This window comes from Rattus norvegicus, chromosome 10 (assembly GCF_036323735.1).
Source record: "Rattus norvegicus strain BN/NHsdMcwi chromosome 10, GRCr8, whole genome shotgun sequence".
NCBI lineage: Eukaryota > Metazoa > Chordata > Mammalia > Rodentia > Muridae > Rattus > Rattus norvegicus.
In genome coordinates this window covers 71,865,442-71,889,358 of record NC_086028.1, presented here as the reverse complement: position 1 = coordinate 71,889,358, position 23,917 = coordinate 71,865,442, and the positions used below count along the sequence as shown (strand labels likewise).

Below are 23,917 nucleotides of genomic sequence, written 5' to 3'. Positions count from 1 at the left end.
TGACTGTGAGCCTCTGGACACAGAACCAACCTTATGAGCTGTCCTCTGAACTCCTCCTAATCCACAGTGTAGCCCAAGCATGCCCAGAGGTGTACACACACTCACACAAGCAGGCACATAAATCAATATAATTCAGGTCGGCCATAAAGCACATAAACTTCCTTCTATAGCAGCTCAAAACCTAGTAGTCTTGCGGAGTGATGGTGGTGCACTCCTTCAATCCCAGCACTCAAGAGGCAGAGACTGGTAGATCTCTTAAGTTCTTAGTTTGAGGCTAGCCTGGTCTATAGACCATGTTCCTAAGACTACACAGAGAAACCCTATCTCAAAAAAACAAAACAAAACAAAAAAAAACAACCAAAAAACCAAACAAAACAGTCATGGTGACACACATCTTTGATCCCAACGCACAGGAGGCAGAGGTAGGTGGATCTCTGTGTTTTCGTGGGCAGCATGGTCTACAAAGTGAGTTCCAGGACAGTCAGGGCTTCACAGAGAAACCCAGTCTCAATAAATATATAAACAAATAAAAAACAAACAAATAAATAAAGCCCCCCCAAGGCAAACAATTATCACATTTACCTGTTTACTAAAAGAAAAAAAAAAGAAAAAGAAAAACCATCCAGGTACGGTAGCCAAGCCTTTAATCCCAACACTCAGGAGGCAGGGGCAGTTAGTCTCAGAGTTTGAGGTCAATCCGGTCCACAGAGAGAGTTCGAGGTCATCCAGGACTGCACAGTGAGGCCCTGCCTCACAATAAGTATTTCATTAACATGTGTGGGGCATGCGGATGCTATGGCACAAGTGTGGTCAGAGAAGCAGCTTCTCTTTTCTCTGGATTATGGAGGTCCAGGGATGAGTCTTAGATGCCAGGCTTGCCACCAGTGCCTTTACCTGATGAGCTGCATCTCCAACACCTGGCTTTGGTGTTTGAGAAGAGGTCTCTCGGTGTGCATACCCTATCTGACCTGGAGCTTGGTGTGTGCTCAAGGCTGCTCATTGCTCCTGGTCACCTTAACTTCCTGTGCCAAGGACTGGGATTACAGCCATCTGTCACACAATCTACAGTTTTTTCTTTTGACCAGAACTCCAAACTGAACAGATCCCCCTGTCCCAGCCACTGAGTGAGGGCACAGCTGCACCTGGCCCAGTGTTCTTTTTTAAATGGCTATAAAGAGTATCTCACTGTCTTTGGAACCGATGGTCACAGTGTAGCATTTGACAACATCTCCCCCTTGTGGTTCAAAGCAATCATTTTTAAAGGCAAATATATTGACAGAATTGTAATTCTCAGACCCAAGTTCGCTTTAGTGCTTAACACGTCAGAAGCTGAAGCTGAGGCTGGAGAGAGTCCCAGGCTATCCTGGGCTACAGAGGCCCTGTCTGAAAAGTGAAAACAATCAATCAAACAAACCACACTGGAGATGGCTCAGCATTGTACTGTAGAGGGTCAGAACTCACCTGCATCTCCATAGCATTTAACGTACCCTCTGGCCACCATGGGTAGCTTCATACATGCTCATGTGCACACATGCACACACATGTATATACACACACACAAATAAAAACAAATCTTTTTAAAAGCACACATGTACACTGAAAAGTCTATGTTGCTTTCATCTGAACCGTGGGAGCTTAGATCATGTTAAGTAACTCTTTTTCATTATAAATGGAAGATTAGAAACGTGGAGAGCGACAGATCATTTCCCTCTCCTTGGATTCTTACAGCCAAGTGTCTGCCGAGTTCCTTTAAACTGGACTCCAAGGTGCAGAGTCTACCCTGGAGGCTGAGTCAGGATCTTGAGCCCAACAGTTTGGGGTCCTATCTCAACAAAACGGTTCCTTACAGAAGGATTGCTTTTTTCTCTTACAAATAAAATACCAAATCCACGTTTCCCCTGAAAATATGCCACACTCTACTGGAAGTGTTTTCTCCGTGTCTGTGGACACATAAACTGGAATCAGCGTCCTAGTTGTTAACAGAATGAATTTGAAAGCAAGTATTTATATTTACGTATCTGGTCTGAGACAGGGTCTCATGTAGTCTTGTCCATCAACCTGTCCATCAGGTTGGCCTGATCCTCCTGCTTCTAATTCCAGAGTGCTGGGATCACAGGCAAGCACCACTGAGCACAGCTCAGTTTTGAAAATGTTTTAGTTCAAAGATCCTGGGGCTGGGGATTTAGCTCAGTGGTAGAGCGCTTACCTAGGAAGCGCAAGGCCCTGGGTTCGGTCCCCAGCTCCAAAAAAAAAAAAAAAAAAAAAGATCCTATAAAGGGCTTTTCCTCTTGGCTTAGGGTCAAAGACTACCATAGCTGGCAACAACTTGTTCCAACAATGTAAAGCTGTCCAAAAAGTCTTCCTCCTCCATTCCGAACTTGGTGTACTGATGGATATAGGCTCTGGGGAGAGAGCAGAAAACGTCGATCAACTATTCCAGGCAGATGAGAAACTTAAGTAGTAAACAGGCCCGTCGGCTCTGAAAGCTCACAAAGCCCCTTAGGGTCCTTGTTATGTGTGGGTCGCTGGTTTACTCTGAGTCAGTAACTAACATTAGCGAACTTGAGTTGTCACTGAGACGCCTCTACTTTTAGTGTCCCAGAGGGCACAGGAAAGCAGCATGTTGGACTCTGTAGTCCGGCTGGCAGGCTCAGTACACCACAGGAGGTGACTACCTCCAGATTGACTCTGAAAAGAGCTCAGAAGTTTCGTTTAAGGTTTGAAGTTAGAAACGAAGCCAGCTCCCCCACCACCCCCCAGCTCCCAGAAGAAGAGCAAGGGCAGACACAAAATAAATTACATCACAGTAAGAGTCAGGGGAGCTTGGACCAAGCGAGGACTTGGGATCCGGGTGAGGAGGAGACAGACTGGGGAACCCAGCCCTGTTCGGTCATCTGGGGAATTTTATTTTGACACCACATAACTGCCCGAGTCTTCGGTGCTACTACTGAAGAGGACTAGAGTCTCCTCCATGCCCCAGGACCATTTTCCTGCCTCATCCCAGTGCTAGGGACACAACGCAGCCTCACAAACGCTGACCAAGTGCTCTACTCCCAAGCAACAGCCTGATCCCAAAGATCTTCTTTGGAAAACCACCTTACTATGAAAACTTGAATTTTGCTTAGAAACTGTTCAGAGGACCAGGTTCTATTCCCAGCATCTACACAGAGACTCCAAACCATCTGTAGCTCTAGTCCCAGGGAGTCCTCTGAACTAAGAGCTCTGGCAATTCCTATGATACAAGCAGGGAAAAAACCCATGCACATAAAATAAAACAAAAGGAAAGACAATAAAACAGACACAGGGCAGTTGCTGAGTGCCAGCCGAGCGTGTACTAGGTGGTCTGCATGGCTACCTCACTGGATCCTTGCTGCACGGCTGAGGAACAGAGGCCTTTAAGTCATGTCGAAGGCTCCACGGCCGCATGGGGGCGGCCCCACAAACACCTCATGCTTTATCCGGTTATGGTGGGGAAGTCCAGAGACCTATTCTTACTCACTTGGATGAGAACATATTCCACGCCTTGCCCACAACCATGTCCAGCGGCTTCACTAGGAGCTGGCTATTGCTGACCAGGGCTGCAGATTTCTCATACTTGTCAAAGGGTCGTGGGGTTTTCCAGACACTGAAAGCATCTGCAGGCTCCAACCACGAAGTGTAGAGAGCTGCGTCTCTAAAACCCCCTAGAGTGAAAACACCATACATATGAGCAAAGTCCTTTCTACACACGTGTGAAAACGTAACGAGGGCTGGCAAGATGGCTTAGTGAGTCCATGTGCTAGCTGCCAAGCCTGATGACATGAGTTCAATTCCTGTGTCCCACATGATGGAAGGAGGGAACTGACCCTCCTGTAAGTTGTCCTCTGATCTCTACATGTGTCCTGTAGTACATGCACTGTGGCAACATGCCACCACAAGTACTCACGCACGCATTTAAGAGCGAAAAAGCAAAACAGCTAGCAAGTCTGTGGAAGGATAGAAAGTGGGAATTAAAGAAAGAGAAGGCAGACTGGAAAGATAGCTCAGCAGGTAAGAGCACAGACTGCTCTTCCAGAGGTCCTGAGTTCAATTCCCAGCAACTATATGGTGGCTCACAGCCATTTGTAATGGGATTTGATGCCTCTTGTGGTGTGTCTGAAGAGAGCAACAGTGTACTTAAATAAAATAAATAAATAAACATGTCTCAATATATATATATATAATATATATAAAGAGGAGGGTCTGGCAAGATGACCCAGTGCTTAAGGATTTAAGAGCACAGACTGCTCTTCCAGAGGACCCAGGTTTCAATTCCCTGCACCCACAGAGGCATTCAGAACTGTCTATAACTCCAGTCCCAGGGGATCTGACATCCTCTTCAGGCATCTGAGGGCACCAGGCACGCATGTAATACAAAATACATGCAAAGAAACATAAAAAAAAATAACTTGATGCTGGGCATGGTGCTCATACCTTTGATCCCAGCACTCGAGGCAGAGGTAGGGGGATCTCTTAGTTCCAGGACAGCCTGCTTTGCAGAGTGACAGCCAGGGTTATACAGAAACCTTGCCTTTAAAAAAAAATGCTGCAAAGATTGCCTGCAAAAAGCCAATTCAAATACAAACGCTAAAGTAGCAGTGAGGCGTGCTTGAGGCCTAAGGTCTCCGACCTCCCTTATCGCTTTCTCAGATGTGAACCTGATATCGGGAAATCAAGAACAGGATGATAAACCTGAGTGCAGTCAACGACGCCTCAACTCCCTGACGTAGCATTGTGTCAGCGGCTCAGACTGAGGTGACTCCTTGGTTTTCTGGGAGAAAACAATTTCAGAATGAGCCAGCAGGAGGCAGAGTCGGGCTTCATTCAACAACGTTTTTATATGGAACTTAAGGACAGAGATTCAGAGGCAGTCCTCAGGAGGAGAGTAAAGCCCTCCCCACCCTCACCCCCTGCCCCACAAGTGTAGAGTCATAGCGGAGTTGGACCCCATTGTCCTGTACAGCACTGTGGTGATTTTTGAACTTACTGTCTTCAAGGAGTTGCTAGGGGATTTTAATGAGGTCATAGGATGCTCCTGAAGGGTCCCAGACAGGACTGCAATGAGGAGGCAAACTCCAGACCCCAGGGATGCAGGAGGCTAGGCTGTCTTCACTGGGAACAAGGTGTTAATTTATGAGATTCTCAGAAAATGTCTGCAAGAGGAAAGAGGCCATGCCCAGAGTCCCACATTCAGGCTCAAGCCTGGGTCACTGTACGTTACATTCTTGCTTGAAGATACTTCTACATAAAACACTGTGTCTGCGCTGACACACACACACACACACACACACACACACACCATACACATACACATACACACATACACACACCATACACACACACACACCATACACATACACACACCACACACCATACACATACACACACCACACACCATACACACACACCATACACACACACACCATATACACACACACCATACACATACACACACACACCACACACCATACACACACACACACACCATACACATACACACACCACACACCATACACACACACACCACACACCATACACACACACCATACACCACACACCATACACACACACAGACACATAGACACACACACACCACCCACACCACATACACACCCTCACTACACACACACACACACACACACACCATACACACACACAGACACATAGACACACACACACCATACACATACACAGACACACATTCCCCCACATACCACACACACACACACACACACCATACACACACATAGACACATAGACACACACACACCACACACATACACAGACACACATCCCCCCACATACCACACACACACACCACACATACCACACACACCACAAAAAACAAACACACACACACAACACAACACACACATACCACACACACCACACACATACCACACAGACACCACACACACCACATACATACCATACACACACACACACATGTACCACACCCCCCCACACCACACATACACACACACACACACCACACACACCAAACACATACCACACACACACACACACCCCACACATACCATACACACACACACACCACATACAACACACACATACCATACACACACACACCACACACATACCACACACACACACACACACACACACACAGATATATGTACTAAGCTTCTCTTCCTAAGGGGAGAGGATGTGGCTCAGTCTGATCTCACCTCATCCCCAGAGCCCAAGTCAAGAGCTGGCGTGGGCACTGAGGAGTGTAGACTGGGGCTTACTGGCCAGCCAAACCTAAGTCCCTCAGCAGTACCAGGTTAGTAAGAGACTCTGCCTCAAAAATGAGATGAGTCAGGGATGGTGGCACACACCTGTAACCCTAGCCCTTGAAAAGTAGAGGCAGGAAGATTGGGAGTTCAAAGCCAGCCACTGCTACATAGCAAGTTTGGTGATACATGACAGACTCTGTCTAAAACAGCAAAGAAACAAGATCCCAGGGTAGGCGATGCCTGGGGAAGGACATACACTGTCCTCAGGCCTCTATGGCACACACATGCACACATGCATGCACATACTCATGAACTACTGAATTCCAAAGTTAAGAACACTGGCTTGGCTGGAGAGATGGCTCAGTGGGTTTGGACTTGTGTGTTTACTTTGTGTTGTTTTTGGGGTGGACGTATGTGGGGTTTTTTGTTTTGTTTTTGTTTGTTTAGATTTTTGTTTTGTTTTGTTTTGGTTTGGTTTGGTTAGGTTTTTGGGGTTTTCCAGACAGGGTTTCCCTGTGTAGTCCTGGCTGTCCTGGAACTCACTCTGTAGACCAGACTGTCCTCAAACTCACAGAGATCCTCCTGCCTCTGTCCCCCGATCTGGATTAGAGTGGTTTAATGCTCAGCTAAAAGCTACTGAATCTGTACTGTGTGTGGAGCTTGGCTAGCTCTGTGCAGTCAGTCCCTCCGCTCACCTTTGCATGGCTTCCAGGACCAAACTCAGGTTTGCCAGGTGTGAAATAAGTGCTTCTCCCAACGCACCACCTCGGCAGTCCCAGGTGTTGTTTTTAGAACACGCACACGCTCCAAAATATATGCCTCAATTTCCCCCTGAACTTATGCTTACCCACGTCGGCACTGTGCACTTCTCTCCCTCGGAGGATGACCAAGTTAGCGAGAGAAGTGTTAAAGTGAGGTTCCTTGTGGGCAGATGCCTTGCCAATCGGTGGAAGGCCGGACAGAGGAGGCCGCACCTGCCAGTCGATACCTAGCACAGAGGAAAAGTAAGAGAGCTTAGAAAGGGCACTGAACAACACGAGAAGGGTACAGACGTTTCTGGTCGGATGTGGAAGCATACACCTATGTCCCAGCACTTGTCAAGTAAATGCAGGAGAATCAGTGGTCAGGGCTTCAGGGCCCTTGGACAACCCAGCTGTACTGAGACAGTTTGTTTGCCTACTTTATTTTTTGAGTCAGGTTTTTTTTTTTTTAGTTTTTTTGTTTTTGGGGTTTTTGTTTGTTTGTTTGTTTGTTTGTTTGTTTGTTTTTTGCTCTGTAGCCTGGAACTCAAAATGTAGCAGACTGGCCTGAGACTTTTGTTTTGTTTGGCCTCTCAAGTGCCAGGGTTGTAGAGGTCAGGAGCTAGCCACCAAGTCTACTTGTTCGTTGTTGTTTTCTTTCTTTTTTTCCTTCTTTCTTTCTTTCCCTCTCTCTTTCTCTTTCTTTCTTTCTTTTCTTCCTTCCTTCCTTCTTTTCTCCCTCCCCCCTCCCTCTCTTTCTTTCTTTTCTCTTTTTTCCTAAGGGGGTCTTGCTATGTAGCCCTAGGGTCACCTCAATTTCACAATCCCCCTGCCTCAAAGTGCTGGGATTACAGGCATGCAGGAACATGCTCGGCTTTGAAGTATTCAATGACACTGTAACCTCCATGTCTGTCCTGGGCTCTGCCTGCCTCTCTCTCTTTCTATCTCTCCTTCTCCCTGGGGTCTATCTATTCAGTAGCCATGGCTATCCCAGAACTTGCTATGTAGACCAGACTGGCCTTGAACTCAGAGATCTGCCTGCCTCCCCCTCCTGAGTGCTGGGATTCGAGGTGTGTGCTATCAATCTGGTGATTTTATGCTCTTGCTTCAATCATTCATTCCCCATGGTTCTGTTGCTGGGATATGTGGGATACATGATGAAGGTGAAGGTGACAAAAATGGGGCCAATCTTCACACAGAGCAATCTGATAACATACGAACTATCATAAAACTAGATCCTTCACCATAAATGTGTTTACCCATATCCTTATCATATATTCAAAAACTAAAAACATTCAGGGCTGACTACATGGCTCAGTGGTAGTGCACTAGCCTAATATATGTGAAACTAAAAAAAAAATTCAATCCCTGTACTACAAAAATTGCTTAAATTCTATAACTAACTATAAAAAAGACCATCGATATCCTACAGTTAGTTCTGTATGGGAAAGTGACTGAACAAACTGCTCTTTATTGACCTGACAGAGCTCGGTGCAGAGTGCCTCAGCCTCTTTGAAGAACACCTTGCTCCATGAGCTATTAGCAGGTATTGCTAGAAAAACAAGGACTGCCACCTTCCCCCCAAAAAATGGAAAGCATTATTTTAAGATGTAGTTTCGGGGGATGGAAAGAAGGCTCGGCAGTTAAGAGTACTGACTGCGGGGTTGGGGATTTAGCTCAGTGGTAGAGCACTTGCCTAGCAAGCGCAAGGCCCTGAGTTTGGTCCCCATCTCCGAAAAAAAGAAAAAAGAAAAAAAAAAAAAAAAAAAAAGAGAGTACTGACTGCTCTTCCAGAGGTCCTGAGTTCAATTCCCAGCAATCACATGGTGACTCACAACCATCTGTAATGGGATCTGATGCCCTCTTCTGGTGTGTCTGAAGACAGTGACAGTGCACTCGTATACATAAAATAAATAAGTAGATTTTTTTCTTAAAAAAAGATGTAGACTCTACTTTGGCACTGCCATCCGTCCAGCAGAGGGAGGGAGTCGACCTGTTATTTTATATTTTCCTATAATACCTACTACTAGAGAACATCCAGTGATTTCTAGTTAAAGGCAAAGAACCACACACACACCAGTGTACTGTCCTAACATAGGAAAGCCAGCAGCAAACATGAAGATAGCATCAGTAAAACTCCTGAGCACACAGAACAGTGGAAACTCTGCTCACCCATTGGCAAATCCTGAGAGCAAGATAGACTTTTCTAACAGCAGAGGGAACAGGGAGATTTCTGCTCTGAAAAAGCTAAACCAGCAAGGCCAGCCCCAGTGACTGCAGGCCCCGCTGGGCAGGGAGCTTTGTGGGAAACTGTGTCACTGTGTGGATGCTTTACCTACTCCTGGCTCTAAGAAGGCCAGTTCTGGGACAGTGATTTGAACCCAGGGACTTGTGGCTGCTTTGTAAATGGTCCACCCCAACCTACAGCCCGAGCCCTCATGAGAAGGTGCCACCTTCTTCCACCTGAAAGCCTTGAGACTCCTCTCTGTTCCTCTTGTAAGGATTCTCATCAACATAGTGGACACGCTACAAAGGCAGGGAAGTTTGGGACTGCCCTGGAACTCGCTCTATGGCCTCAAACTCAGAGACCCTCCTGTCCCTGCCTTCCAAGTGCTGAGATTAAAGGAGAGTGCCACCGCCACCTGGCTATGGTGCTCACTTACAGCCTTGTAATCCTAAGGAGGAGCAGGAATTCGAGACCAGACATAACAAGTTTGAGGCTGTATTACATGAGACCATGTCTCAAGTGTAAGAACCAGAATACAGATCCCAGCACTCATATAAAAGCTAGGTAAGTATGGTGGGCTTCCAGGATGCCAGCACTGGGGAGACAGAGACAAGAGGTCCCTGGGCAAGCTGGCTACTATAGCAGAACTGAGTTGTGGGTTCAGCATGAGATCCTCTCTCAATAAATAAAGTGGAGAAAGACTGCGGAGGATACCCGATGTCAACCACATGAACTGGCAACTGCATGCAGGGACACACATGCACACATATCCTCCCCCGCCTATGTGAATACATACACATATGCACACCACACATACATACACATGCAGAAATATTTTAAAAAATAAAACTAAAAAAAAAAAAAGGTGAGGAAAAGGAGGAAGGAAAGTGGTAATAATTAAAGCTGGGAATAGAATAAAAATCTGAGCCAAACATTCAGAAGTAAGGAAATACATTTCAGAAGGAACAACTGAAAACATGGAAGGTGGTGGTTGTACCTGAATGACAGGGAGTGAGGGCCAGCACTGCCGTGTTCTCTGTACTAACATGTGCCACACCACTGCTCTGCCCACTACACTGCTGACTTACAACGTGCCCTCAGTGTGATGCCAGGGATCAAATCCAGGGCCTCTCACATGCAGAGGCTGCTGGAGGCTGGAGAGGTGGCTCACTGGCTGCTCTTCCACAGGCCCAGGGTCTGTTCCCAGCATCCATATGGTGACTAACAACTGTCTGTAACTCTGGTCCCAAGACAAACGCTTGGTCTCCACAGTACCAAGCATGCATGTAGTACACAGACATACATGTGGGCAAAACACCCATACACAGAAAATAAAGAAAACATTTTCAAAATCGTGTACACTACCACTGGGCTACAGACCTAGTCCTTAAGTGATTTTTTTTTTTTTTTTGGTTCTTTTTTTCGGAGCTGGGGACCGAACCCAGGGCCTTGTGCTTCCTAGGCAAGCGCTCTACCACTGAGCTAAATCTCCAACCCCCCCTTAAGTGATTTTTTAAAATTCATTTTTTAATATTTATTTATTTATTTATTTTTGTATACATGAATACACTGTAGCTGTCTGCAGATTCACCAGAAGAGGGCATCAGATCCCATTACAGATGGTTGTGAGCCACCATGTGGTTGCTGGGAATTGAAATCAGGACCTCGGGATGAGCAGTCAGTGCTCTTAACCACCGAGCCATCTCTCCAGCCCAAGTGAATTTTAACTACCTGATTATTTGATTTATAAAAAATTGACAGGGGTTGGGGATTTGGCTCAGTGGTAGAGCGCTTACCTAGGAAGCACAAGGTCCTGGGTTCGGTCCCCAGTCCCGGAAAAAAAAAAAAGAATTGACAAGTCAGTGGTGGCTCGTGCCTTTATTTCCAGCACTTAGGAGGCAGAGGCAGGGGGATCTCTGTGAGTTTGAGGCCAGCCTGGTCTACACAGTGAGTTTTAGGACAGCCAGGGCCACACAGAGAAACCCTCTCTTGAAAAGAAAATTGATTTATTTATTTGCATGTGGTGTGTGTCCATGTATACAGACATGTTCTCCTGTGTACCACAGTACATGTGTGGAAGTAGGGGACAGTGTACAGGAGTTGGCTTTCCTTCCACCTTGTGGGTCTGAGGGATCAAACTCAGGCCATCGGCTTGGACACAGCACCTTTACCCACAGAGTCATCTCACTGGTGCATGGTTTATTTTTTTCTGAGGCAGGGTCTAATGTACCCTAGGCTGACCTGAAACTTGCCATGTTCTAGGTCAGGCTCTATTGCTGGTCTTCCTGCTTCTATATCTGCAATGTTGGGGTCACAGACATGCATGCACTCTCACCCTTGGTTTTTTGGGGGCTTAGGGCTCAACATAGGGCCTTACATAGGTTAGGTAAGCTAAATACCTGATTTTTTAAAAACTACATTCATACTTTACGTTGAAAAATTAAATAAAGATTTGAAATAACATGGCACTTGTCTAAAATGTCCTTTCCAGATGAAACTGTAAAGCCATCAAGAAGCCCTTAGCAATATCCTGGGGAGTTTCTGTAGGAGGCTCCTAGGCCAGAAGAAAAGGCCTTTATTTCAACCAGCCTGAACCGGTTTATACCCAGGGCTCCAGGACAGGCGCTTCTCTGGTATGTGGGTTGTCTATTTTTAAAATATCCCTTTACCTTCTTCCATTTTTGCCCTGGAAATAAGCATCTGTCTTAAATGCTTGAGGAGGCCAGCCCAGGTAAACGTGCTGTACGCCAGAGACTCCGCAGACATCTGAGGAATGTTACGGACACCCAGCATCTTAAATTCAGGGTGAGGAACTAAATGCTCCATTAAGTCTCCTGTAAGGAAAAAAAAATAATGCAATGTGAACTCAATTGACTTCACCCACAATGGTGCCATTGACTTTTAAACAACTGTGACTTAGTAAAGTTTAGAGTCAAACGTGTTTTCTCCATACTAGAATTGCTTAAACATTAAAATAGTGATTCTTCAGACACAGTGTGCACTACAGACTACATTTTTGCTTCATTTCATTCATTTTGTATTTATGATTTTTAACACAGGGCCTTACTGTGTAGCTCTGGCAGACCTGGAATTCCTTTTGTATACCAAGCTGTTCTTGAACTCACAGAGATCCATCTACCTGTGCTTTCAGAATGCTGGAATTAAAGCATGCATCATCAAGCCTAGATCTTCACTTTGTTTTAGCATGGCTAAGAGAGCATACTTATGATGGGCATGGCGTCTCATGCTTGAGCAGTCAGAGGCAAGAAGAGACTGCCCACAGGTTCCAGGTCAACTCAAGGGATTACATAGTAAGACCCTGTCCCAAAAAAGAAACAGATGTCCAGGCACAGTAGTGCACACCTTTAATCACAGCACTTGGGATGTAGAGGCAGGCAGATTTCTGTGAGTTCAAGGCCAGCCTTGTCCAGAACGAGTTCCAGGACAGCCAGAGCTACCATAATGAGACCCTGTCTCAGAAGAAGATAGAAGGGAGGAGGGGAGAAAAACAGACAAAAACAAAATAAAACCATACATTTTGCCAAAGGAATTATCAGTAGAAATATGGGTGACTAATTTACTAAACTCCAGGAAAACCAATTACAAAAGATAATTAAGATACCTTTCTTTAATTCTTTAGTCACTAAATGACCCTTAGTAAGTGTTCCAGATCTTCTACTTATCTTGCTAAATGACAACTAAACCGTTTGTAGACAGAAACATAGGTCTACGGTAGAGAGCCACCAGACAAACATTCGTGGCATGAGGCAGGCCTGGTCCCACAATTCCAGAAACTGAGGTAGAGAACAAGAGGATCTTGTTAGCCTAGGAGTTCAAGACCAACCTAGGCAACAGAGCAAGACCCAGAATAAAATAAATATGTAAAAAGCCAGAAGCGAGGACAGGTTGTAGCAACCTGTAATTCAGCCTCTAGGGGTCATCTCCACCTCAGGGACTTAGGTGCTCAGTCACGCTCGCTATTAAATCATGTCCTAGGCTGATCTGCCATCCTCTTGCTCTGATTCGACCTAGCAATTCGAGGACCTAACTGAGACCCTTCTCTACTGATTTCTTCCTTCGAAGACGGTCTGTCTTCCTCTTTCTAGGAATCTTGGACCACCCTACTCCTCACCTTTCCTATCAGAGCACAACTATAGGACACAATACCACAAGGCAGCCTGGAGTCTCTGAGTTTTCTGTCTTTTCTTCTCTTTTTCGTGTTCTTGTGGCTATCCCCATCTTCCCTCTCTTTCCATTACTGAAGAGCAGCAAGGAAACTTTATCCAAAGCAAAATGACAGTGTAGGTCAGAGAATTCTCTGTCGAGAGTGGCAGCAGGTCACATGACTGACAGCAAACATTCTCCTGAGTTTTCAATCCTTAAACACTCCAGTCTAATTAGAAGCCCACACCATCACCCACCACCTCTACCACCTCCTCTCTTTCCTCCAACTCCTCCTCCTCTTCAAAGACTTACTTTATGTGCATGGATGTTCTGCCTGCATGTACGTATGTGCACCGTGTGCGTGCCTGGGACCCCGAGGTCAGAGGAGGGAGTCAGATCTCCATGACCTGGAGTTGCTTGTTAATCACTAGAGGAGCCAAGACTGTCCTCTGCAAGAACAAGTGCTCTTAACCACGAAGCCATCTTTCCAGCCCCACCCCATCATTTCTGTGGACTCCACTCTATCTACCTTTTATCTTTGGTTGTGGTTCAGTGGTTATCACTGCTTAGAGTGTGTAAGACCCCAGCCTCTGTCCCCAACAGTACAAAACACATGCACTTTCTACCCAGTGAATGTTCTATCAAGTGCTTGCCATTTGCTGTGCGCTGATTTAGGTCCTAGGAGAACATTGGCTCCATGAGTGGCGTAGTCAGGGAGGAGCATTTAGATCCCCACATAGATGCTTCTGAGAAATGTCGTAACTTCTTGAGCCTTTGGGTAAGACAGTTCAGGAATGAAGGCAGGGTTTGGGTTATATTTCTTGGATGTATCTTCAGGCAGAGGGGAGGAGACAATGAGAAATGACTTTGGGGCTTTCAGAACATATGGTTTTTCTACAAATAACAGAGGGGTCAAGTACCGAGTGGATTTCTGCAGTAGTGAAACGAGCTGTCCTCAGAGTGCGTAGGCTGGAACACACTCCCCAGCTGGTGGGCAAGAACTCGATTTAAATCTCGGAAGGAGATCTGCTTGATGTTCATCCGTTTGGCGCAGATCTTATGGACAACGTCATTCTCATGAATGAGAAGGGCATCTGAAGACCGGTACAAGTGAGAGAGAGTCAAGATGGAGTTGTAGTTCTGAACAATAACCTGGAGAGAAAAAGGATCAAAGACAGGAAGAGAGGCTGAGATCGCGTCTTCAATCTCAGCACTCGGGAGGCAGAGGCCGGTGATCTCTGTGAGTTTGGGAATAGCCTGTACTACAGAGTGAGTTCCAGGACAGTCAGGGTTACACAGACAAACCCAGTCTCAAAAAAACAAACAAACAAACAAAAAAAAAAACCCAAAAAACCAACAACAAGAAAGAAAAAAAAAAAGAATAAGATCAATGAATTAAAAAATGACTTTGTGTCTCTGTGTCTCTCAGGAGCCCATTTCTGGGTTGGTCCTTCTAATACTGCAAAGGGACCTTGCATTAGGGTCAATGGCATTGTGGCTAGTCTTCAAATGATCTTAATTTCTATTTATTGAGGAGAAATTTATAGGCATACTAATTTCCTGTTGATCTTCCTAATGGGAAAACCAAATGTAGGAAATGATTCAGGAAAGAAGTATGGTGGCAGTAACTTTGTTTTTAGATTTAGACTGTTTAGCCCTGGCCAGCCCAGAACTTCCTGTGTAGGCAGAGATTAACCTGCCTGTCTCTGCCTCTGCCTCCAGAGTGCTGGGACGCAAGGCTGTGCCACCACGATCCGCCTTACTGCTTCCTTTACCGTATTACATTCCTCACCTTACGGAGGCGATTATTTCTGTTCCCATTTTACCCAGAGGAAAGCAATGAATAGAGAAACTAAATAACCTCAGTGACGGAGCTGGAGAGTGACAGAGCCAGGGCTTGAAGCCAGGCAGGATGACTTGAGAATCTTTTTGGTTTTTTGGGGTTTTTTTTTTTTTTTTTTTTTTTTTGCATTTAAAGACATGTGCCACCATGACAGGCTTAATTTTTTGTTTGTTTTATTTTGTTTTTAAAGACGCCTCAGCCACGCAGTGGGCAGACAGATCTTGAGGTGGAGGCGAGCCCAGACTGCATAAGTAAGACTGTCTCAAGAAACCTAAAACCAAAATGAAACAAGAGATTTAAAAAACAAAGGATACGGCTGGGGATTTAGCTCAGTGGTAGAGCGTTTACCTAGGAAGCGCAAGGCCCTGGGTTCGGTCCCCAGCTCCGAAAAAAAGAACCAAAAAACAAAAAAAACAAACAAACAAACAAACAAAGGATACTTCACATGTGCGGGAAATGCAACCAAAATTAAATCAACTGTTCACGTAAATCTCACAGTCAGTCCTGAAGCTGGACCTCGGCATTCTCAAGGAGTGTGATCTCTTTGTTCATATTTACTTCACAAACACAGACTAGAGGGGCTAGAGAGAGAGTTCAGTGGTTAAAGCACTAGATTCTCTTCCAGAGGACCAGGGTTTGATTCCAGCACCCACGTGACAGCTCACAGCTGTCTAACTCCAGTCCCAGGGGAATCTGACACCACCCGATGCATAGACATACACTCAGACATACATAAACACAAACATAAAATAAATAAAATTTAAAAAGAAAAATAAATAAACATTAAAAGGAAAGAACATATACTGTGATCTAATTACCCCCTAGTGAGTTTATCAAGGAGAAATAGCATGTGATCATGCCAGATTCCTATTTCTGGCTAAATTGATAGAAGAGAGAGAGCAAAGAACATACAACATAAGACTTTTGTTCAGGGGCCGCAGAGATGCTCGCTCAGTGGTTAAGAACATTTGTTGTCTTCCAGAAGGCCTGGGTCTGGTTCCCAGAACTTACATGATGACCCACAACCTTATGACTGTAGTATCAGAAATCTGCCCTCGGGGGCTGGAGAGATGGCTCAGTGGTTAAGAGCGCTGACTGCTCTTCCAGAGGTCCTGAGTTCAATTCCCAGCAACCACATGGTGGCTCACAACCATCTGGAATGGGATCTGATGCCCTCTTCTGGTGTGTCTGAAACAGCTATATTGTATTCATATACAATAAATAAAAATTAAAAAAAAAAAAGAAATCTGCCCTCTTCTAGCTCACTCGGGCACTAGGCATGTATATTGGGTGGTTTTGTGTCAATCTGACACAAGCTGGAGTTATCACAGAGAAAGGAGCCTCAGTTGAGGAAATGCCTCCATGAGACCCAGCTGTAAGTCATTTCCTCAACTAGTGATCAAGGAGGCAGGACCCAGCCCATTGTGGGTGGTGCCGTCCCTGGGCTGGTGGTCTTGTGTTCTATAAGAGAGCAAGCTGAGCAAGCCAGGGGAAGCAAGCCCATAAGTAACATCCCTCCATGGCCTCTGCATCAGCTCCTGCTTCCTGCTCTGCTTGAGTTCCAGTCCTGACTTCCTTTGGTGATGAGCAGCAATGTGGAAGTGTAAGCTGAATAAACCCTTTCCTCCCCAACTTGCTTCTTGGTCATGGTGTTTGTGCAGGAATAGGAACCCTGACTAAGACAGCATATGTGTGCACATACAATAGAAACCCTGACTAAGACAGCATATGTGTGCACATACATACAAGCAAGCAAAACACTCATATAATAAACGCAACTTTTAATTAACATGTTCATACCTCGCCCGTTCCGTAAGGCCATATAATCTGGTTCATTTTCAAGGAACTGGAGTACTGATCTTGTAGCTTCTGTGTAATGAAGGCTCCCAGTCCTGATCCTGTTCCCCCAGCCATGCTCATTATGATGAAAAATCCACTCAAAGAGTCACATTTCTCCACTTCTGTTTGGATTAAGTTCATTATAGATTCTTCATGCTTCGGTCCATGCACAGAGTAACTATGCCATGGCAAAAGGAACAAATACAGCGCCCGTCAGTTTACCCTGAGGGAGATGGTACAGAGGAAGGGTGTTTAGGAGACAGCCCTTTCCAAAGCTAAGGCAGCGGGTAGGTATCTTGTACAGCTGAGGTACCCTGATGACAGCATTTAATAGACAAAGGTGAATAGTATGGCTAGAAGAATACATTTACAGGATTTAGGAAGCTCCTTTTAACTGAGCACAATGGGATTATTTTATTTGTTATTATTTTATTATTACATCGCATGTATGGTGGGTGTGTGTCAATGTAGGCCATTGTGCATGTGTCGTGGCCAGAAGACAAGTCCTAGGGACTGAACTCAGGTCCTTGGGCTTTGAATTGCCTTTATCTGCTGAATCATCTCGTTGGCCTCATATTTTGTGGGAGTGGCCCAGGAACTCACTGTCCTGCCTCAGCCTCCCAAGTGCTGGGATTACCTAGCTGCCTTCTTGAAATCCTATGGCTCAGCAAAACTTGGGAACTGCTGGGCAGGAGCTCTGTTGCTGGGACCCTCAGCCCCTATGTTTATATACTTTGGATTTTGAGACAGGAGCTTGCTAAAATGCCCAGGCTGACTTTGAACTTGCTCTATAGCTCAGGCAGACACTGAATCAGAGATCTTCTTTCGGAGTAGCTGGGACTATAGGCTTGCATCGGGCCTGACACATTATAAATTTTATTTATTTATTTAATTGCATATTTTTGCGGGAGGGCATGCATGTGCCATGGCACCTGTATGGCTGTCAGAAAATAATTTGGGGAGTCAGTTCCCTCTTTCTACTATGTGGGTTTTGGGAACTGAACTAAGTTCTTCAAGTTGGAGGGGATGCCTTTACCCCCTGAACCATCTCACTAACCCAAATTGTTTTTTAAATTTATTTATCTTTGGTTTGTCAAGACAGGGTCTTTTTGCATAGATGTCCTGGCTATCCTGGAGCTCACTCTATAGATCAGGCTGTCCTTGAACTCACAGAGATCTATCTGCCTCTACCTCCAAAGTGCCGGGATTAAGGCATGTACTATACTGCCCAGCTCCAGATTCTTAATTTTATTTTAGTTTTGGTTTGAGACAAGATTTGACTAGGTAGCCTGAGTGGCCTATGTGGTGGCCTGAATAAGAATGGACCGCAGAGGTCCATATATTTGAATTAGTTCAGGAAGTAGAACCACTTGTGAAGGATTAGAAGGTGTGGCCTCATTGGAAGTAGTTGTGACTTTTTTTTTTTTTTAAAGAAGCATTTATTTATTTTATGTACATGAATACACTGTAGCTGTCTTCAGAAACACCAGAAGGGGGCATCAGATCCCACTACAAGTGATTGTGAGCCATCATGTGGTTGCTGGGAATTGAACTCAGGACCTCTGGAAGAGCAGTCAGTGCTCTTAACCGCTGAGCCATCTCTCCAGCTCAGTAGTTGTGACCTTGTGGAGGGAAGTGCATCACTGGGGGTGGCTTTGACACTTTAAAAGCCCAAGTGAGGCCCAGTGTCTCTCTTCCTGCCGCCTGTGGATCCGGATGTAGAACTCTCAGCTCTCTCTCCAGCACCATGTCTGCCTGCACATCCCAACGCTCCCCTCCATGAGAATAATGGACTAAACCTCTGAAACCGTAAGCAAAGCCCAGTTAAATGCTTTATGTTATAGGAGTTGCTTTGGTCATGGTGCCTCTTCACAGCAATACAACAATGAAAAAGATAGCCTGGAACTTACTATGAAGACCAGGCTGGGCTGAGTTCACAGAGATCGGCCTGCTCTGTCTCCTGAGTGCTGGAATGAAAGGCCTGGGCCACCGCACCTGACTCTAAATTCTAAGTTTTAACATAAGGCTTCCAGGATTTTGAGCTTGCTGCATCCACTGTGCAGTGATCATAGTGTGAGTGCCTAACTGTATTGCTGTGACTTCACTAAAAATCAAGTGGTAGTGTTACAGGATATTTGATCATACTGTGTACTCCAAGATCGTGTTATTTACTGAAAAATCATATGGCTGAGCCCTTAGTGTGCACTGTTAATCCCTCAGGATGGGACAGAGAGGCCCTTAGTGCCCATCTTTCATCTCAAACAACGAAGGTAAAGTTAGTTTGTAGAAGGAAGCACCCATATTTGAAAGTGATGCCTAATTGAGTGGCAGACAAAGTGATGAATCAGAGAAAGATCTGACAGGATACACCTAACTCTCACGAGAATTGAGAGGAAAGTAAGCTACTTGAGGGGCAGTGCCGGGGGTGGGGTGGGGCGGTGGGGTGGGGTGAGGTGGAGGGCAGTCTTACTGGGACAGTTATAGAGAGACAGGTTGCAGAGAGAGAACAAGTTATATGTAGATGAAGACAAATGAACCAGAGAATGAGAAGGAGCCAGAAGATTAGAACAGATTGCCAAAGTTAGTGTGAGGCCAAGCAGAACAATTCAGTCAGAGGCCGAGAAGCCAGACTGAATCAGTCAATTTGGAGAGGAGTTTGAACCAGAACAACTGAGTTGAACCAGTCAGAGTTCAGAAAGAACTAGAAAGAGTGAGCTTATTCAGCAGTAAGTCTCAGAGGCTGAAAACATTCTAGGTCTACATTAGATTGTAAAGAGGCTGGAAGCTTCCAGGTCTAGGCCTAGGCTAGCAGATGGGGGCAGTGAGCCTCGGAGAGCAGAGTTACATCAGGAGAATGAAAGGTATGGTTACAGAGTTGTTCTTACCCATATGCCCAGTTGTTCCCAGATCCTTGTTTCTGACAAAAGCTTGTGTGCTGACCGTATTTCCATCGGCCAGACTGGGCAGCTTTTGATAGTGTTTGATTGATAACTTTAGGTTCCATGTCAATAAGAACAGCCCGGGCAACTGGAACTAGAGAGAGGGTAAAATTACATATTTTATGTGGGAACCACAGAGTGTAAACTTCTAAGTCACTGAACAGTATTGCCAGCCCTACATTCGGTTTTTTTGGTTTTTCTTTTGTTTGTTTGTTTAATTCAGGGGTTGGAGGTAGAGTAGTGTCATAGCCTGCTGAGGCCTTCAAACCCCAGCATAGGGTAGGGGGGAGACAAGCAAAGCCTTCCCTATTGAGGTGGAAGGGGTGGGGTTTAAATACTTGTTGAAGATACTGATGTCCAGTGAGGGAGGACTCTTGACCATACCTACCTCCATTTTCTTCCTCTCTGAAAAATCTTTCTTTGCAGGATGCTTGATATGCCTCGTTTTCTCTCTTGGAACAGAGTCCCTGGGAGCAGTGTGAGTCTCTAAATAAAGTATCAAACACTTCGAAGCCAATCTGGTTGCCACATTGCCCCAACTGTACTGTCACTATCGACATGCCAAGCCACAAACGAGGCCTAGCCTAAAACACAAGGGGGTGGGTCACCTATAAAGGAAAAAGACACAGGTATAAGAAACCACCACATTGCTTACAAGGGCAAACAACGTGCCACGTACTCATACTCCAGCAGTAAGCGGTGGTAGGACAGCCCGGTGGCTAAAGCACTTGCTCCTCTTGCAGAAGACCCGGGATGTGTCTCAGCACCTACACTGCCGCCTGAAACTTTAGCTCCAGGGGATCCAGTTACCCTCTTATGGCCTTCCCAGGCACTGCATGCATATTGTGTACATACAGTCATGCAGGTATTCTCATACAACATAAAATGACATTTTTAGAAAATTTTATATATGTGACTACACTGTAGCTGTCTTCAGACACACCAGAAGAGGGCAGCAGATCCCATTACAGATGGTTGCGTGTCACCATGTGGTTGCTGGGAATTGAATTCAGGACCTCTGGGAGAGCAGTCAGTGCTCTGAACCACTGAGCCATCTCTCCAGCCCTATTGCCTTCGTTTTAAAAGTACATAATTAATCTTTTTTTTTTCCTTGTTTTTGAGACAGGGCCTCACTGTGTGGCTCTGGCTGTCCTGGAACCCACTATATAGATCAGGCTGACCTCAAACTCACAGAGATCACCTTGCCTCTGCCTCCTGAGTGCTGTGAAATTTATCCCTATGTTATGTGCACGTATGTCTGTCGACTACATGCATCAGTGCCCTCGGGGGCCAGAAGAGGGTGTCACAACATATCATCTGGGACCACTATCACAATTGCCTTGTAGATGCCTGGGACTGAACCTGGATCTCTGCAAGAGCAGCAAACTCTCTTAACTGCTGAGCCCTCTCTAGCCTGATTTTACTGTCTTGACATTATACTGTTCAAAGACTTTCCAAGAGATCTGTTTTTCTTCCCCTCGTGTGTGTGTGTGTGTGTGTGTGTGTGTGTGTGTGTGTGTGTGTGTGTATGATTACTAAGTGTTTCCTAGAATGTATTGGTGAGGTCAACAGGCTGACAAGTAAAACCAAAGGACACGAAGGTTGTAACAAGGGAGTTACAACATATTTCTCTGTAAATGGAGCTCATGGCCTTGTTCAAGAGAGAAAACTGCAAGCTTACATCTGGAAACAGTATATGGTAAGAAATCATATACTCTTAGGCCATAAGCATGGCTCATTACCACCTTAACGTTCTTATTTGAAATAGCCCTATAGAAAGAAACGTTCCTATATAGTCAACTTTCACAGAAAATTTTATTAATCATATATACATATGTGTAGTCCTTGCTTTCTACCAGGTCTGAGGATGGGCCTCTCTTTTGTTGTTTGCAGCTGTGTATCAGGCTAGCTAGCCCATGATTCTATGGGATCTCCTGTCCCCACCCTCCATCTCTCCATTGGAGTACTGGGATTACTCCACCCATCTGGTTAGCACACATCTGGTTTAACATGGATTCTGGAAATTCATACTCAGATTCTCATGCTTGTATAGTGAGTAATTTGCCCCTGAGCCATCTTCCCCAGTTCTCTGAGCTGGAATCCTGATTCTCGGATGGTGAGACCTCAACTAAATTTTGGAATAAAGCATCCTTTTCCTGATCTCCCCATGTTCCTCAGTCTTTCCTGTCTCTATCTAAGAATCTAGTCATTAAAAGAAATTTCCTCACTCTATAACTTGGGGGATTTAGTATTTACTGTCCCCAAATTCATTCACACACAATTCAATAGTTCCCAAAATATGATTCACATTCACTGTTTTTCCAACTATGCTTTTAAAAGAACACAAACAAACCACAACAAAAGCATTGGTGGTGGGGGCTGTGTAATCATGAGGAGCAGAGTTTAGCTGCCAGCACCCAGGTAACAAGCCAGGTGTCCTGTGCAGGCCTGTAGTTACAGATGCAAGTCCAATCCTTCTGTCTAGAAGGATCACTGTGGGTGGCTTCCAGCTTGGTTGAGAAAACTCAGCCCCAAGTTGAGAGAGAGAGAGGGAGAGGGAGAGGGAGAGGGAGAGGGAGAGGGAGAGGGAGAGGGAGAGAGACTGTGCCTCAAAGTGATAACTGGATGCCCTCATCTCCTGTGCATTTGCATAAGTGATCACATTCACACACACATGTGCATATACACTCACACACATAAATTATCTAAAGGAAATATAGTGATGAAGAAATTCTTTGTATACATTTCACACTACATGGACACCAGAAGTTAGCTCAATAGAACAGTCAATAACATTAATTTTCTGTCTTCCAAAAATATGACTTATTTATTCTTCTCTCACCAACCATCTTCTGGCCTGGTAAGCACAATTAAAATCAGTAAGGCCGGTTGTGGTGGCTACACCTTTAATCCCAGCACTTGAGAGACAGAGGTAGGCAGATCTCTGAGTTTGAGGACACAGTTAGTTCTAGGACAGCCAGGGCCACACAGAGAAATCTTGTCTCAGAAAACCAAAAACCAAACAAACTAACAAGTTGGATCTAGGCATAGCGCGGAAGTCTTTCATCCTAGCACTTGGGAGGCAGAGGCAGAGCGATCTCTGTGAGTTTGCATCTACACTGTGAATTTTACAACAGCCAGAGTTACCTAGTAAGACAATGTCTCCATAAGAAAAGAAGGAAAAACAAAGTTGGAACTTAGAGAAAGACCAGATAAAGTATGGAAGTAAAGCTTTATTATTTTTAAACAACAAAAGAGAACTGTTTGTTTTGAGACAGGGTCTCCCTAAGTAGCCCAGTCAGGCCTGAAACTAATTAGTCTGGGCTGACTTCAAATACATAATCCTTCTGCCTCAGCCTCTCCGATAACAGGGACTATAAAAATAGAGTATTTTTGACGAATGCTTCACATCAAGTCTCGATAGCCCCGGAAATGAGCAGAGCCTTGCGAACCAGACTTTCAACTTAACGTCTAAGCCTGCATCGTAGGTAATACTATTCTCATTTTACGGTTAAGGAAATTGAGTTACCGAAGGGTTATGTAACTTTTCCAAGCCACCAAATTAGCAAATAGCAAAGCCAAGTGTCTTTCTTTGCCTTTCTTCCCTATCAGCTCCCAGTTAACCCCACACTCACTGACAGCTCTGCGACCGGCAGTTTCAGTTCGGTTCAAACTTCAGGAGACCAACCCTCTTACTATGCGCATGCTCACTTTCAATACTTTAAAAAAAAATTACCTAGCACAAATAAATGCGCTTGCTCCTTATGCGAAGAGCTCTGCTGAGGGTTAGTCTTTTTTCAACCCCCGTTTCCCTTCTTCTATTTAGAAAGGCTAACCACGCGTGTTCAATTTCAATTTATCAACTTCAGATATGGTACGCATGCTCCACATCCGGCAAACGCCTTAGA

General features: G+C 45.2%; 1 protein-coding gene across 9 annotated transcripts; it reads right to left on the bottom strand.

The window, feature by feature from the left end:
• Positions 1–627: 627 nt before the first annotated feature.
• Positions 628–23,913, bottom strand: Tubd1 (tubulin, delta 1). Of its 9 annotated transcripts, none has more exons than XM_039085560.2 (10): positions 23,746–23,913; positions 20,398–20,617; positions 19,956–20,103; positions 17,032–17,248; positions 14,309–14,540; positions 12,929–13,018; positions 11,894–12,058; positions 7,105–7,245; positions 3,500–3,683; positions 628–2,402 (listed from the first exon to the last, which is right to left on the bottom strand). In XM_039085560.2, exons 2-10 carry the CDS (start codon positions 20,567–20,569, stop codon positions 2,300–2,302), a joined length of 1,452 nt encoding a protein of 483 aa, XP_038941488.1. In that variant the 5' UTR covers positions 20,570–20,617; positions 23,746–23,913; the 3' UTR covers positions 628–2,299.
• Between the last annotated feature and the right edge of the window lie 4 nt (positions 23,914–23,917).

Bases quoted from the DNA above. Each gene is read 5' to 3' on its own strand.
- Tubd1 (XM_039085560.2), bottom strand. From the start codon at position 20,569: ATGTCGATAGTGACAGTACAGTTGGGGCAATGTGGCAACCAGATTGGC. The intron at 17,249-19,955 runs GTAAGAACAACT...GCCATGGCATAG, and splicing joins GGGAACAACTGGGCATATGG to TTACTCTGTGCATGGACCGA. The intron at 12,059-12,928 runs GTTTAGTTGTCA...TTTTCCTTACAG, and splicing joins TATGTTTCTGTCTACAAACG to GAGACTTAATGGAGCATTTA.